Raw genomic sequence first — 13,946 nt, 5'->3', positions numbered from 1 at the left:
TATTTAACTATATTTGAAGTAATAATCAAATTAAACAAAACCTTTTATTCTTTCAAAAAGGATCACAGTATATAATCTATGATCATTTAACATATAAGGGAACCAAAGGTTTCTAGAACAGCCACTGGATTTGTTTGTCAAACAACCACATAGAAAACTGAGTTATATATTGAACTATTGCTAGAGTTAATAAAGCTCAAGATGTCCTGTGATATCAAGTCCAAAGCAGTGTCTGTCATCACTGTGTAATTAATGTAAACACTGAACTTGTTTTTGACACCATGCACTTAAAACAATTGAGCACCATTATTTCTGATATGCTTCTCATTCGCTGATGTTCTTCTTTGTCATATTATACAGTGACCTGGAACAATGCCCGGCCGTGTGGAGCACCTCAGTCGCTCGCTGCCTTGTAAAAATGATCGTGGCATTTTTAGATCTGGGACGCTATGTACTCGAGGCAGGTACCTGGCATTGACCATCTGGTTCAGGATATAGCAGCAGTGACACATAAATCCTGAGCCAAAAGTAATATGTTCTCTGCAATGATCTCAGCACCAGACACTACAGGTGCTGCTTATTACAAAAATAAAAAATTCTAGGCAACAAGAAGGCATGTGATAAAAAAAGTATGGATTCAGTCAATCTTGAAAATGCAGGTTAGAAAGTTGAGAAAAACTTTCAACTCGTTACACTTTATAGTACTCACAGTACTACAAAGACTAAGATAGCCTTATGCATTATATAATGGGATCTAGTTTAATAACATCGCCAGCATGAAAGAAACCTTACCTTTATTCCATGAAGTAAAAAAATTCTACATTGTTGAATCAATGTTTGATGACTTGAACAGGGACTAATAAGTCCTTTAATTTACATGAATTTAGTACAAATGTAACATTTGACAAATATTTTTAAGTCCACATTGACCGACTAGTTCAATAATAATAGCACTTTTTCCACTATTATGTATTTTTATATTACATAAAGCATGCAGGTGGCTATTATTTGGCGGTAGGCACACGCCTGCAAGTCATCACAGTGTGCTGATAAACAGCCATAACACGACTATGTCCATCTGCTATTGTATCTGGTAAGGAAATCAACAAACGTTATAATATTATTTAAAGGGGTCATATGGTGCGAACACATTTGTCTTTGGTAGGTTATAAGTTGCATGTGCATGTATTAGACACGTAAAATTGCAAAAATTAAAGTGTCGGAGATAAAGCCCCAAATATGCCTTCTATCTAAAAGCGAATGCTCACCCAGACCTGCCTGATATGCCTTGTGTACCCACACCCCCACAAATCTACGTCAATACATGGAGTAAGTTGACCAAGACCACCCAAATATATACGCAAGTCAGTACTGTCAGTACAATTGACAATTGCTTTGGAACCTGGTGTTCCAAATATGGTAAGAGGCGTTACATTTCTGTCACCAGCTTGCAGTATTCGACCAATCACTACACACTGGTTAACTGGCCAATCATAGAACACCTTGCTTTTCAGAGCGATGAGCTTTGTTAAAAATCTGGGCGTTTGAGAGAGGCTGGGCAAAGAGGAGGTACAAACAAGCATGGAATGTGGAAAATACAGCATTTTTTAACCTTAAATTGTGTATACACATTGCATTACATCAAAAACAAACAATAACATTTGTTTTAGCCATGTAACATGACTCCTTTAAATGGTGACTATTTCCATTTAAAAAAAAGTCGACCTGGTAAAAGAGCTACCAAATGTGATGGAGTGATGCTGAATGCACAAACTGCCACTTAACATTGTAAAAATCAATGCTAAATCTTTAATCACTTAACAGACAGTCTACTAAATGATTTAGCACTGATTTTTCTATTTCAAAGTCCAGGGCAAAGAAGTCATGCTAATCTATAAAGACACACTATCCTTTTAGAGTAGAATTACACACAGTTTCTCTAAAAGAGTCAGTAAGGAGACAGAGCTTCTGGAGAGACCAAGAAGTAGACAAACGTATATGAATCATGGTAGTATTAAGTATTTGTATCCTATTGATTTTATTAAAAAAAAAAAAAAAATGTTTGCAGTCAGATTGCTTAGAATCAATAGAAATCTGTTAATTGTGAAACCTATTAGACTTATTCAAATAAATAGTGTGTTTATGGTTTAAGTATTACTAGCTGCACAACAAGTCAGATATAATTAGTTATGAGGTTTTTTTTGCATACATATTAACTGGAAATAAAGTCAATCCATACTCCAGATGATAGGTAGCGGTACTATGCATTTCAAGCCTATGATAGTTCACCTGTAAAAAAGTAAAAATCTTTCTTTCTTTTGACATTTAGAGTGGCTTGGATGGTGACCTGATTGGAATGTCAGTTAGATTATATTAAATTTGTCTGTTTTTAGCATTTGTAAATGTGTTACTAATGATGTTTTCAATGTATTACACTTATGTCAATGCATTGTCTAGGACATTTTTGTCTAGGCCACTAGGACCCCATTCACAAAGACTACTGATCCCAGAAAATTGCAAGAGTGCCTTATGTGTGAAAGCAAAGACACCCCGGATTTATCCGAAAAGTGATTCTGGAAAGGGAACCTTCTGTAAGTTAGCTATCCAGGGCTTGACACTAAGCATTGTCATATGGTTGTCCTTCGCAAATGTAAATTTGTCATTTACTTGTCTGAGCACAAAAACCACTTGTCCAAAGATTAAAAAAAATGATATAATATAATCAATATAAATTTTTCGGATTAAGATTGGTCAAGTTTGCTTCTAAGCATTTTCACTAGTGACCGCTTTGGCTGCCTGAATTTGGTTATAGGCCTACTTTAAAACAAAGGCAAGCAGTAATTATTATTTGTGTTAAGGCTGTAAATTACATTTTTTTGGACATAGTAGTGGTGCTAAGGAGGTTTAAAGTTTGATAGCACAGGCCAAACAGTAGTAGCACAAGTAAAAATCATCTGCTGTTATGATTTAAAAAAAAGTGCAGTTCATCATGAGCAGGCAACTGACAAAATACATTAGTGTTTCATACAGAATTATGGCCGTATTATTTTTGACTACATAAATTTGTTCAAATGTTTCTAAATACTGTGTTCTTCCTTCTTGACTATGCAATAGTGGGATTTTGGTCCACATAAATTACTGTAATATACTATAGTATTTATTATTATAGTAAACAGCAGTAAAATTCTTAGATAGTATAGTGTTTTTGAACTTTACAATAGTATACAGTGTTTATCAATTTACTACAAGGGCACTACAGTTTTCAATAGCAAATACTACAGTACACTACAATATTTTTTGACTGAGCGTTCAATTGAACGGGACTTTTATTTTGACGTGACTTCGGGAAGATGCTTGAGTTTTAGTGTGTTTTTCGATAGCTTCACTCAAACAGCAAAACCATAGACATATATATATATATATATATATAAACATATTAACTAGACGCCTAACGGTCCGCTAGTACGTCAATGCCGCCGCCATATTGGTGAGGGCAAAAGCTGACTATAAAGACACACCAGTGAATAGTGGAGCTGCCGTTTTCTGGATAATTACTAGTGGTGGGCCGTTAACGGCGTTAACGCCGTTAACGCAGTGAGACTATTATCGCGCGTTAAAAAAAATGTCGCCGTTAATCTATTCTCAAAGTTGGGTTGTGAGCTGGGTCTATACTACGCAAGCTATGATGACTTTCACCTTGATATTTTAGCGCGGATGTATACCAGCTTAACTGCACTGTACGGGGCGAGAACGAGATTTTTCAACTCGCGTGATTCGCGTCATTCGCGGAAGCAGAAGCAGCCTCATCATCTCATAACCAGGGCTTCATTCTCGCCGCCTCATCATCTCATAACCAGGGCTTCATTCGCGCGATTCGCGCAGCAAGTAGGTCTATTGGCTCTTTTCATTAACATATAAATCACTCGCGCTTGACACGCCATTCGCGTTTGGTCTGAACACAACATAACGTTACTGTGAAATTACCGCATCAAACGTGACGTGCTAACATGGATGCAGCTATGAAGCCGCCGGGTTTGCTTCAGGGAATATTAATTTTTAAGAAGCTTCCCAATAGGAACATCGACAAGACTAACGTTGTTTGCACCTTGTGCAATGCGGAATTGGTTTAAAAAAAACACTTTCTCTCAACAGGTAGTGGTCTAACTTTAGTTGAAACCAGTAACTTTGTATTGAGATCTAATGTATTATGGCTCCTGTATGACATATCGCTTGTTGCTCCCTCACTCTTTGTAAATCGCTTTGGATAAAAGCGTCTGCTAAATGACTAAATGTAAATGTACTGTAGGAGCTCTTCCAGTCTCAAGTACCACCTAAACGCAAATCATCCCTTAGCTAATGCAGAAGTAAACGCAAGTTCATCTTATTGAACATCATACTTTTCTATTTATGTGGAGTACGTAGAAACATTTTGGCTCCAGTTAAAGATGGTTATAGACTTGGAAATGTATTTATTGTCATACGGAATTGTTAAAACTCACTTTCATCTTAAAAATTGTGTACACATCGCTAATGTGAAATAATTTAAAGTAGATTAAATGCACATGATCAGAACACAGATTGTGCACTTTAAAATCATGGGAAAAAACAAAACAATGCGTCTTTACTTTATGACTTTATACTGCTATTTCATACACATAATTCACGGCAGTGTTATTTGTTTTACTATATCACATACATCATGTTTTACTGTTGTAACGGTTTTACCGGATTAATAAAAGAACATCCTTTATGTTTGAAAATGTCTAAAATTACAACAGAAAAAGCAATTTCCAGAGTAACAAACATTAGCTTTTATATAATACGTAAATGAAACTATATTACCTTGAGTGTTTTGTACGATGATTCACATAAATCTCAGAAACAATATTTACATGTCTGTGTTTTATTCTGGACTACAGCAACGTGGTTATTTAATCTGTTGCCTGTGTTGTCTTTAACATATCTCTGAACATGATGCCATCTAGTGGATTCTCACAAATAACAGGCACAAATGGATTTGACATTTCATTTTGACAAACATTAACTTTAAAGTAGGCTACAACTTTCGAGATATGATGCAACTGAAGTTGTCCTCTACGTATATCGTAAACCATTGAAATATGTTTAGAAATGTAAACATGATTGTGCATTTAATGCCGAAAACGTACAGATCAACCATAGGGTTCAGTGAGCTTTTAGTGCACTGTTGCCCTCACTAATATGGCGGCTCCATTGACGTATCGAGGCAGTGGAGCAAAGTGGTCAATGTGGTTTCTAGGTATTTATAATGTCTATGAGAAAACGCTCATAAAAATAAAAAAATCGGAACATTTATGGAGATATTAGGGTTGGGCTGATATACGATGACATCATCCATCGCCGGTGGCTGACAGCCATCACGATGTTGGGCTGGCATCGTGATTCCCCCGCATGATGCAATTTTTGTCATCAGGAGGTTCCGCGGTTGTCCGCACATCCCGTACGTGTACAGCACGACAAATGTTGAGTTGACAGCTGAGTCCACTGTATGACATCCTCTCCGCATGTGTCGAGCTTGTCCATTCGCGCTTTTCTGTGGTTGAGTATGATTTGGAAGCTGCGAAATGTGTGTGCGCACGAGACTTGACAGACCAAGAAAGTGAAAGCAAACAGTGAATCGCGCTGTGTGCGTGTAAACTTGTCAATGACGACCTGAACTGTGCGTGTGTGTCCGTGTGACCCACGCAGTAAACTAATCAGACACACAGCCTACACTGGTGGTACAACTGGAAGATATTTAAATGTGCAGGTCGTACATGAGCAAATACTTGTTGAAAAGTATGCTGTCTTGAAAAATGGTCGCAAAATGCAATTTGGTGGCAGTCTGGAGCCCTGATATAATTGTTTTTAATCTTTTGGCAGATGGCCATCTAGCAAACTGATATAGCTCAGAGTGGGGCTGTGCGGGGAAAATATCCATTTGCGATTTTTTGACCGACATTGCGATTTGATTTGCGATTTACTATTTCTTAATCAAGCTTCAACTCTATATTGTCAATAGTGTGCCGCACAGTATGGGTATAGTTACCATGCTGAAAAAACAATCATAACCATTAGAGAAATTCTAATTGTTTCCATTAAAAACATTTTCGTTGTTTTGGGTATTATTGATATAGGAATTACTGTTGTTCTATGTTTTGTCAACTGCCAGATTACACCACACCAATGGAATCCAAATACCAGTGTACACTATTATAGTTTTCATTAAAAAGAATTAGTGGTGGGCCGTTAACGCCGTTAACGCCGTTAACGCAATGAGACTATTATCGCGCGTTAAAAAAAATGTCGCCGTTAATCTATTCTCAAAGTTGGGTTGGCAGTTGGGTCTATACTACGCAAGCTATGATGACTTTCACCTTGATATTTTAGCGCGGATGTATACCAGCTTAACTGCACTGTACGGGGCGAGAACGAGATTTTTCAATTCGCGTCATTCGCGGAAGCAGAAGCCGCCTCATCATCTCATAACCAGGGCTTCATTCGCGCGATTCGCGCAGCAAGTGGGTCTATTGGCTCTTTACATTAACATATAAATCACTCGCGCTTGACACGCCATTCGCGTTTGGTCTGAACACAACATAACGTTACTGTGAAATTACCGCATCAAACGTGATGTGCTAACATGGATGCAGCTTTGAAGCCGCCGGGTTTGCTTCAGGGAATATTAATTTTTAAGAAGCTTCCTTCCCAATGGAAATATCGACAAGACTAAGGTTGTTTGCACCTTGTGCAATGCGGAATTGGTTTAAAAAAAAACACTTTCTCTCAACAGGTAGTGGTCTAGCTTTAGTTGAAACCAGTAACTTTGTATTGAGATCTAATGTATTATGGCTCCTGTATGACATATCGCTTGTTGCTCCCTCACTCTTTGTAAGTCGCTTTGGATAAAAGCGTCTGCTAAATGACTAAATGTAAATGTACTGTAGGAGCTCTTCCAGTCTCAAGTACCACCTAAACGCAAATCATCCCTTAGCTAATGCGGAAGTAAACACAAGTACATCTTATTGAACATAACTTATTTTCATCACCAATTATCATAGTAGAACAGCTCTCTCAAGCAGTTTGTGATGCATTTTGGAAACAGGAGATGAGCCCCTGGTCTAATGCGCCACCTGGCTTGAGAAACCCGTTCTCAAAGACTTACTTTTAGTCATTATTTGGGTAGCACACATATTCTGAATGCCTTCGGCAGAATTCAAATGAGCAATTTTAATCTAGATTAATCTAGATTAATCTTGGAATTAATCTAGATTAATCTAGAGTAAAAAAATTAATCTATGCCCACCACTAAAAAGAATACAACGCCCATTGTAACCCTTAAATCCATAAAAAGTTCTATTGTATCAGTGAATTAATAAAATGGTAAACAGGTTATACAGTTTGATTTATTAATTTTTAAGGAGGCCTAGGCTTATTTGGGATTTTATAAACATGTAGAAAATTTGCTGAATGTTTCATTTCGTCAAAGTGAAATTAGTTAAGCAGTTAAATAGAATTTAAATTTGTTTGAAATGCAGAGCCAGGTCTGAGTGGACACGGAAGACACGCCGCACAGGGCAGAGACGCGCAAGTAGTCGTCGAGTAGTTCGCGCGTCGAGTTTAAATGGTTCCTCAGCGAGACGTGGGAGACGCGCAACGCAGGGCAGAGAAGAACAAGTGATCCCACTCTCTCTCTCCCGCTAAGTAGACAGACTTCCACATCACTGCTTCTTTTTGCGTTTAGCAAATTGCGGTTCAATTTCGATTAACATGCGTCTACATTTAAAATAGATATAATAAATACATATTAATATGTGTGCGGAGAAGATGCGAAATGTGAATATGTCCTTAAAGGTTCTGTAAAATAATTCCTCAAAGAGCATAAAGCAAACTGATAGACATACTTTATGAAAAGTATGTACATAAAGTAAACATTTATACCATATTGAAAAATGTATGAATGCATTACATCTCCACTGAACAATTCAACAATAATATTGCATACAAATGCAAATTGAATTGGTAGCAATGCTTAAACAGCACAGAGGTCCTGGGTTTGATGCCCAGGGAACACATACTAATAAAAAAGAAACCTTAAATATGTTGTATCTTTTGGATAAAAGCACCTGCCAATTGCATAAATGTGAAATATGTTTCAAAGATGTGTATAATTTTATAATTGTTCTGTTACAGTCTATACAATTCTCTGTCTTTTTTCCATTTCATTATTTGATAGTTCAAGATATCAGAATACTAATATTGAATTAATCTTTGGTTGGCATCTAGTTGAAACGAAAAATTAGTGCAGCAAAATGTACAGTTAATAATATTTTTTTTAGAAAGTGGTAACTTAAATCTATGTTGGATCTCTTGTGGAAGTTCAAGCACACAGGGATCACCATCTTAAATCCTCAGACAGCCACATAAGCATATGCCTGCAATATCTTTCCCCCTCACATTCCTGCTAAGCTACTTACACACAGCCACTGGTACCATTCCAAACCAGATTACCAGTCGAAAGAGATGCCATACATGTACTGGCCTATCTATCTTTCTCCATTGCAAAAACAAGGGTAAACTAACATGACAAAAATACTAGAAATCAGGTCCTACTGGTAATCTGGAGGTCACGGGGAGCAGACTGGTCTCATTAAATGAGACATCATCTTGTTGGGTTAAGTGTAAAGTACTTGCTAATCCTTCTTACCTGCATCAGTTTAAGCTTGACTTCATTAAACAGCAAAAAGTGTGCTTTGATGTTTGACTGTAGCACACCACAACCACTGCTGTTTAAAACCTTGTCTCTATTTACTCAACCCCGTGGTGTTCCAACCACATATGATGATATTTCAAAGTACAATGTTAATTTATATTTTTTAAGCGATGCCTGGTTGTTCCATCACAGCGAGGCACCAAATCGTTTGCAAAAACCTTTACTCATTCGGTTGCCCTGTTGTGGAATGAACTGCCAGCCTCCAGCCGAAATGCAGCATCCTTCACAACTTTCAAAAAACAGCTCAAAACATACCTGTTCTGCATTTATTTGACTAACCAATAACTGTCTGACTGTCTGTCTGTCCAAAAAAATAAATATATTGTTGTTAAGTCTCTCCTTTGCTTACTCCAGCATGTATCCTCCTAGCAGAATGTTGTAAACTAACGGTACCGTTTAGCGTGTTGACAAAATGTTTATATGCTCTCCTACTTGTAAGTCGCTTTGGATAAAAGCATCTGCCAAATGAATAAATGTAATGTAATAAATGTAATAAGATAGAGGCATAGAATGTTTACGGGACAGAACCAATGTCTTATTTTGGGGTAATAACTAAAGTGTGTTGTTTCTGATCTGAACCATAGTTGTCACCAAAGCAGCATTGAAAAACAGTTTTCAAACAACACTAGGCCAAAAAGCGCCATCATAAATGCTCAAACCAACACACCACACAAAACACAAAGCTAGTGTGTAGGCAGTTTCGTAAAGGCTTGCAATGGCAAGTTAGCATAGACAGCATAAAAGGGCAATATATTCCAGCCTCCCTTCAGAGTCTCCTCACATAACAGAACAATTATAATAGTAGTATAAAAACAGCTTTAAAGGGGTGCTGCAACGATATGTCATGCATCCAAACTTCTTTACAATGTTACACGTGCTGTCTTCTCATGCTTAACATGGTCAACTTGTCAAAAAACGAGTTGGGCGTATTACGTAGTATTGCTGTGCTCAATACACCCCCCCAGTGATCCTACAGGTTTTGGAAAGTTTTTTTCGAACATATAAAACTGTTTGGTAACAATTTGTCTTAGTCCCTTATTGGACAGTTCTCCCGGAAAAGCGCACACCCACGCGGCAGCATGGAGAGCAGGAGGAGGAGCTTGCGCAGATGTCACTTTCACTTGTGTGCAGGAGAGAGAGAGCATATGTTCGCGAAGTTCAGGTGTTTGTTTGTTCACTGCATTTGGGTGATGAATGTTATATAAATGGTGGATATAACGCTGGATTTGGAGATCGTTTGAAACTGATATATGGAGCTGTCCCACTGCTTAATGATGCCTGACGTGAACTGCATGCGGTGAGTGAAACTGATGTCTGTGTTTTGTTGACAATTCAGTCTACTTCCGTGGGGCAAGTCCCGTGCAGTATCTTTCTTTGGGACTTTAAAATCCTCCACACACATGCCAAAATGTTTGCGGCAGTAATAAAGCGCACACTCGTATGTCTCTCTCTCTCTGTGCTGGATGCTGCTTGATTGTGAAATGACTTGTGATACGATCAAGCAGCAACCAGCGCAGAGTTTTCGGCCAAACATTTCCGGTGGCCGAACATTCGGTGCATCCCTAAGAATTTGTTTTTAAGATTTTTTACTATTCATTGAAGTTCCAGCTAAAATGAATCTACCTTCTTACAAGATAAAGACAATTTATTTTACATTTTAGAAAATAAAGCCATCTTTGTTTCAAGAACAGGAAAAAAAAAAAATAAAGTTGAAGTACTATTCTATGCATAGACTGGATTAGTCGTTACAATCAAACAGAACTTTTTAGACCTTATAGTGTTGCAATACAATCAAGATTACGGGGAGAAAACATGAAAACAAACAACATAAGTATTTTAAATATGATGTACTGATGCGTAGAGACAGCAAATACTAAACTGACAATTCATATTGGACCACATTGGGACTACAAAAAAGCTTTCAATCAAACTACAGAATCTGACCAGCTGAATGTAGCATTACCCTGACAAAACCGTCACTATACAGTCCAGGAGTAATGTTGTCACATTCTGTCTTGGTTGTCTTTTAATTAATATTTTTTGGAGGGTTTTTTGTCACACGTGTGCCTCATTTTTCCCATTGCTCCACTCTCACCTGATTCCGCTTTTACTTCAATGATTACGTCACTGATTATTGCCCACACCTGACACTCGTTTCTGTTTGCCCTATTTATGCCTCTCTCTTCTGTTCACTCAGTGTGACAACGTTTTTAGTACGAGGCTGTCTCATGGATGTTTGTGTGCTCATTGTGTCTTTTGTGATATGCCCAGGTTTTACCAACAACTTGTAAACCCTGCGTCTCATTACGGTGAGTCTGAACCGAGAGAGAGCTACTTGGACATTTTGTTCGTACAGCGATTTTCCTCTCCGCCTGCCAGTTTGTGGCTACAGATGCTGGCACGACCAGTTTCTTGAGTTGGATTACTTTTTGTTTACCGCTGTGTGCCTGGAGTTCCCTGGCTTTTTTTTCAGCCTCATTTTTTGCACGGTGTGGTTAATAAACTCTTTAATGGCTTCCCCATGACCCCATGAGTCCTTTTTGTCCCGTAACATAATGTGATACGTCTTTAAGGATCCCTCAAATCACATAAGGGACCATACATTTTAGATAAGTAGCTCATGTGTCTGATTTCTTTCTGATGCAGACAGATAATGTAGACTAAGGGTAATGACAAAGGTCCCTCTTTATCACTCAGCCAGCAGAGGATATTAATAGCTACAAGACGCCACTGATTATACATCTTAAGTTTCAATGAATGGCACACAAGCATTGTAATTTAGAACCGAAATTGTTACTTGTTGAAGCTGTGGCCATGGGTCGATGTCACAGACTTGTAATATGACTATGATGAAAAAACCGAGACGTGTGAACGGCCCTTGGGTTGCAAGACACCTCCTTCTTCCATACAGCTGTTTTTGTTGCTTTGCTCCTGTTCCTACTTTAATGTCAGATTTTCCTTCCTGAGGACCAGTTTGCTCTTAAGAATTTAAACACACTAGTTGATTTTCATTTTTGTAAAGCTGTGTTGTGTTCCCATGGATGGTCCACAATGTTTTCTTTACACAAGATGAATTACAGAATAACATTTTGGCCAGGGTGTTTATTTTCATATACTAAACATAAAACTATTTCTGATATAGATAAAAATTAAAATTGAAGTATAACAGGTCAAATAGTGAGTTTCTTAAATATGTTCTTGCGTTTGTTTGTGAAATTTTAATTTATAAGATATAAATAAGGGGAGAGTGGGGTAAGATGACAAGTTTTTTACTTTTGTGGTCCTCAAGATGAATGAAAATGAGGCAAAAGTGGAATAAAAGTTTGTATCTGGATGTTTTCTATCAATCTAAATTATAAAAACACACCTATGACATATGGTTTTAAAAATATGTCTTATAAAAAGTGCTCCTGTGGCACAGTTTGATCCGATGTGAAGATTAACTGAGCATGCAACTGAACTGTATGTTTTCGGAAACAATCGTAAAGCTGTATCTATCTTTTATAAATGTGATCAAACTAAATACTCTTTGACGATACGAAGTGTGCAATACTACTCTATAGGTAGGTACTCAAGATTAATATGAGATTGGGAGAATCCTTGTGTGTTACGGCCGCTTTAAGGTCAATTTATGCTGTCCAATTCTCCCATGTTCTTCACATTTTCACATTCTGACAGAAATGGGTGATTCCAAAATGTGTGGTCAAGTGACAACAAAAGTGTTCAGTCGCTCAGATACAGTGGGTGGATCATCTTAACCACTGGCTCATCTTACCCCAATCTCAAGCACCGAATCAAGCACGTATGCGTTTCAATGTAATATTGTGTGTTCGCTTAAATATGCTCCTTTTTAGTCTTAGGGTAAAAAACTCAAAAATAAGACTACAATTTAATACAACGGATCAATAATCTAATTTTCACTGCCAACACCACTAAGGTTTCTTCAATAAAAAAATAATAAGGACTGATTTGTTTGTGCAATCCGTCTGGATGCCTTTCCTTTTTCACGTCACAATGGACAAAACGAATCATGACAACAACCAAAACGACCCCTTTAAGCCACAGAGAACGAGGTGTCACTCAAAGATAGTGAGTGATGGTCTCATGAAGTTTATAAGTGGCAAGATAACAACCTGTTTACATCAATGATTGTGATAAAGTGGTTCCAACACAATATCACTTAACATACAATAATTGCAATTAAATAAACAAGAAAGTTGTTTGCAGAATCAGACATCTTCATCGGTTTCGATATTGAAAGCCCCATTTTATCCATGTCAAATATCGAGATGCCTATAAATCTGACTGGAAAGTGTGAGCAAACTGGTTGAACACACGTGTGGCACTTGACTTGAACAATGTTACAATGCAATAACACGCGATAGTTACATTCATTAGAGAAGCATCAAAATATTTATATAAACCTTCATGAGTCGTTTCATCGACACTTCAGATAAAACAATACGACTGCGCATTAAATCCAAACAGCATATTGATGCGCATCCGTACAGCGCTTACAAATAAAGCGGAAAAAAAACAGTCAGCTGCTCGACTTACCTTCCAGACCCAGGCCATTTCAAAGGCTGAATAAAAGCTTGCAATGATGGACTACTCGTCTCAATTTACAGTCAGAAAATGCCAGTATAGGTTGTTTACTGATTTATTTATAAGCGCCATATATGTTCGACGTAAGTGTGTCGGTGAAACATGACGTTAAATACTGTTGCGAACCGTTATTCATGCTCTAGTCCCTGCCTGGTCTAAAAACGAGCTCGGGTTGACGTGCGCTTCTATTGGTGGGGAGCTACGAAGGCCCCGCCCCTCATCACGTGGCAGTGGATTTCATTGCTGTGTGGACTGTATTATAAAGTCTGACTAGTTTTGGTTAATAGTACTTTACCGTTTTGATCAAGCTTTTTATTATCATTATTATTATCATCATTATTATATAAATTAAAAATGCTTAGAGAAAGTTTAATTGTGTATTTATAAAATATATAGATAAAAAGCTGCATGTAGTTTGAAGATTTTAGTTTTGAAATGTAGACTATTTTTGACGTAGCTTACCAACATATAAAAAATCCTGTTGTACTAATTGCAGTTATAGTATCATTTTGAATGAAGTTTAAATATTTTAAATACTATATTGTAATAT

General features: G+C 37.4%; 1 protein-coding gene across 1 annotated transcript in view; it reads right to left on the bottom strand.

Moving 5' to 3' along the window:
* st6galnac3 (ST6 (alpha-N-acetyl-neuraminyl-2,3-beta-galactosyl-1,3)-N-acetylgalactosaminide alpha-2,6-sialyltransferase 3) overlaps window positions 1–13,535 on the bottom strand; it is a 68,208-nt gene extending 54,673 nt beyond the window's left edge. Inside the window, exon 1 of the mRNA XM_056743221.1 lies at window positions 13,349–13,535. Coding sequence (XP_056599199.1) covers window positions 13,349–13,366 — 18 coding nt within the window. The 5' untranslated portion in view covers window positions 13,367–13,535. The remainder of the gene's footprint in view (window positions 1–13,348) is intronic.
* Between the last annotated feature and the right edge of the window lie 411 nt (window positions 13,536–13,946).

The sequence above is a fragment of the Triplophysa dalaica genome, chromosome 3 (assembly GCF_015846415.1).
Source record: "Triplophysa dalaica isolate WHDGS20190420 chromosome 3, ASM1584641v1, whole genome shotgun sequence".
Lineage (NCBI taxonomy): Eukaryota > Metazoa > Chordata > Actinopteri > Cypriniformes > Nemacheilidae > Triplophysa > Triplophysa dalaica.
Note: the sequence above shows the minus strand (reverse complement) of the source record. Positions and strands in the feature narration are given on the sequence as shown.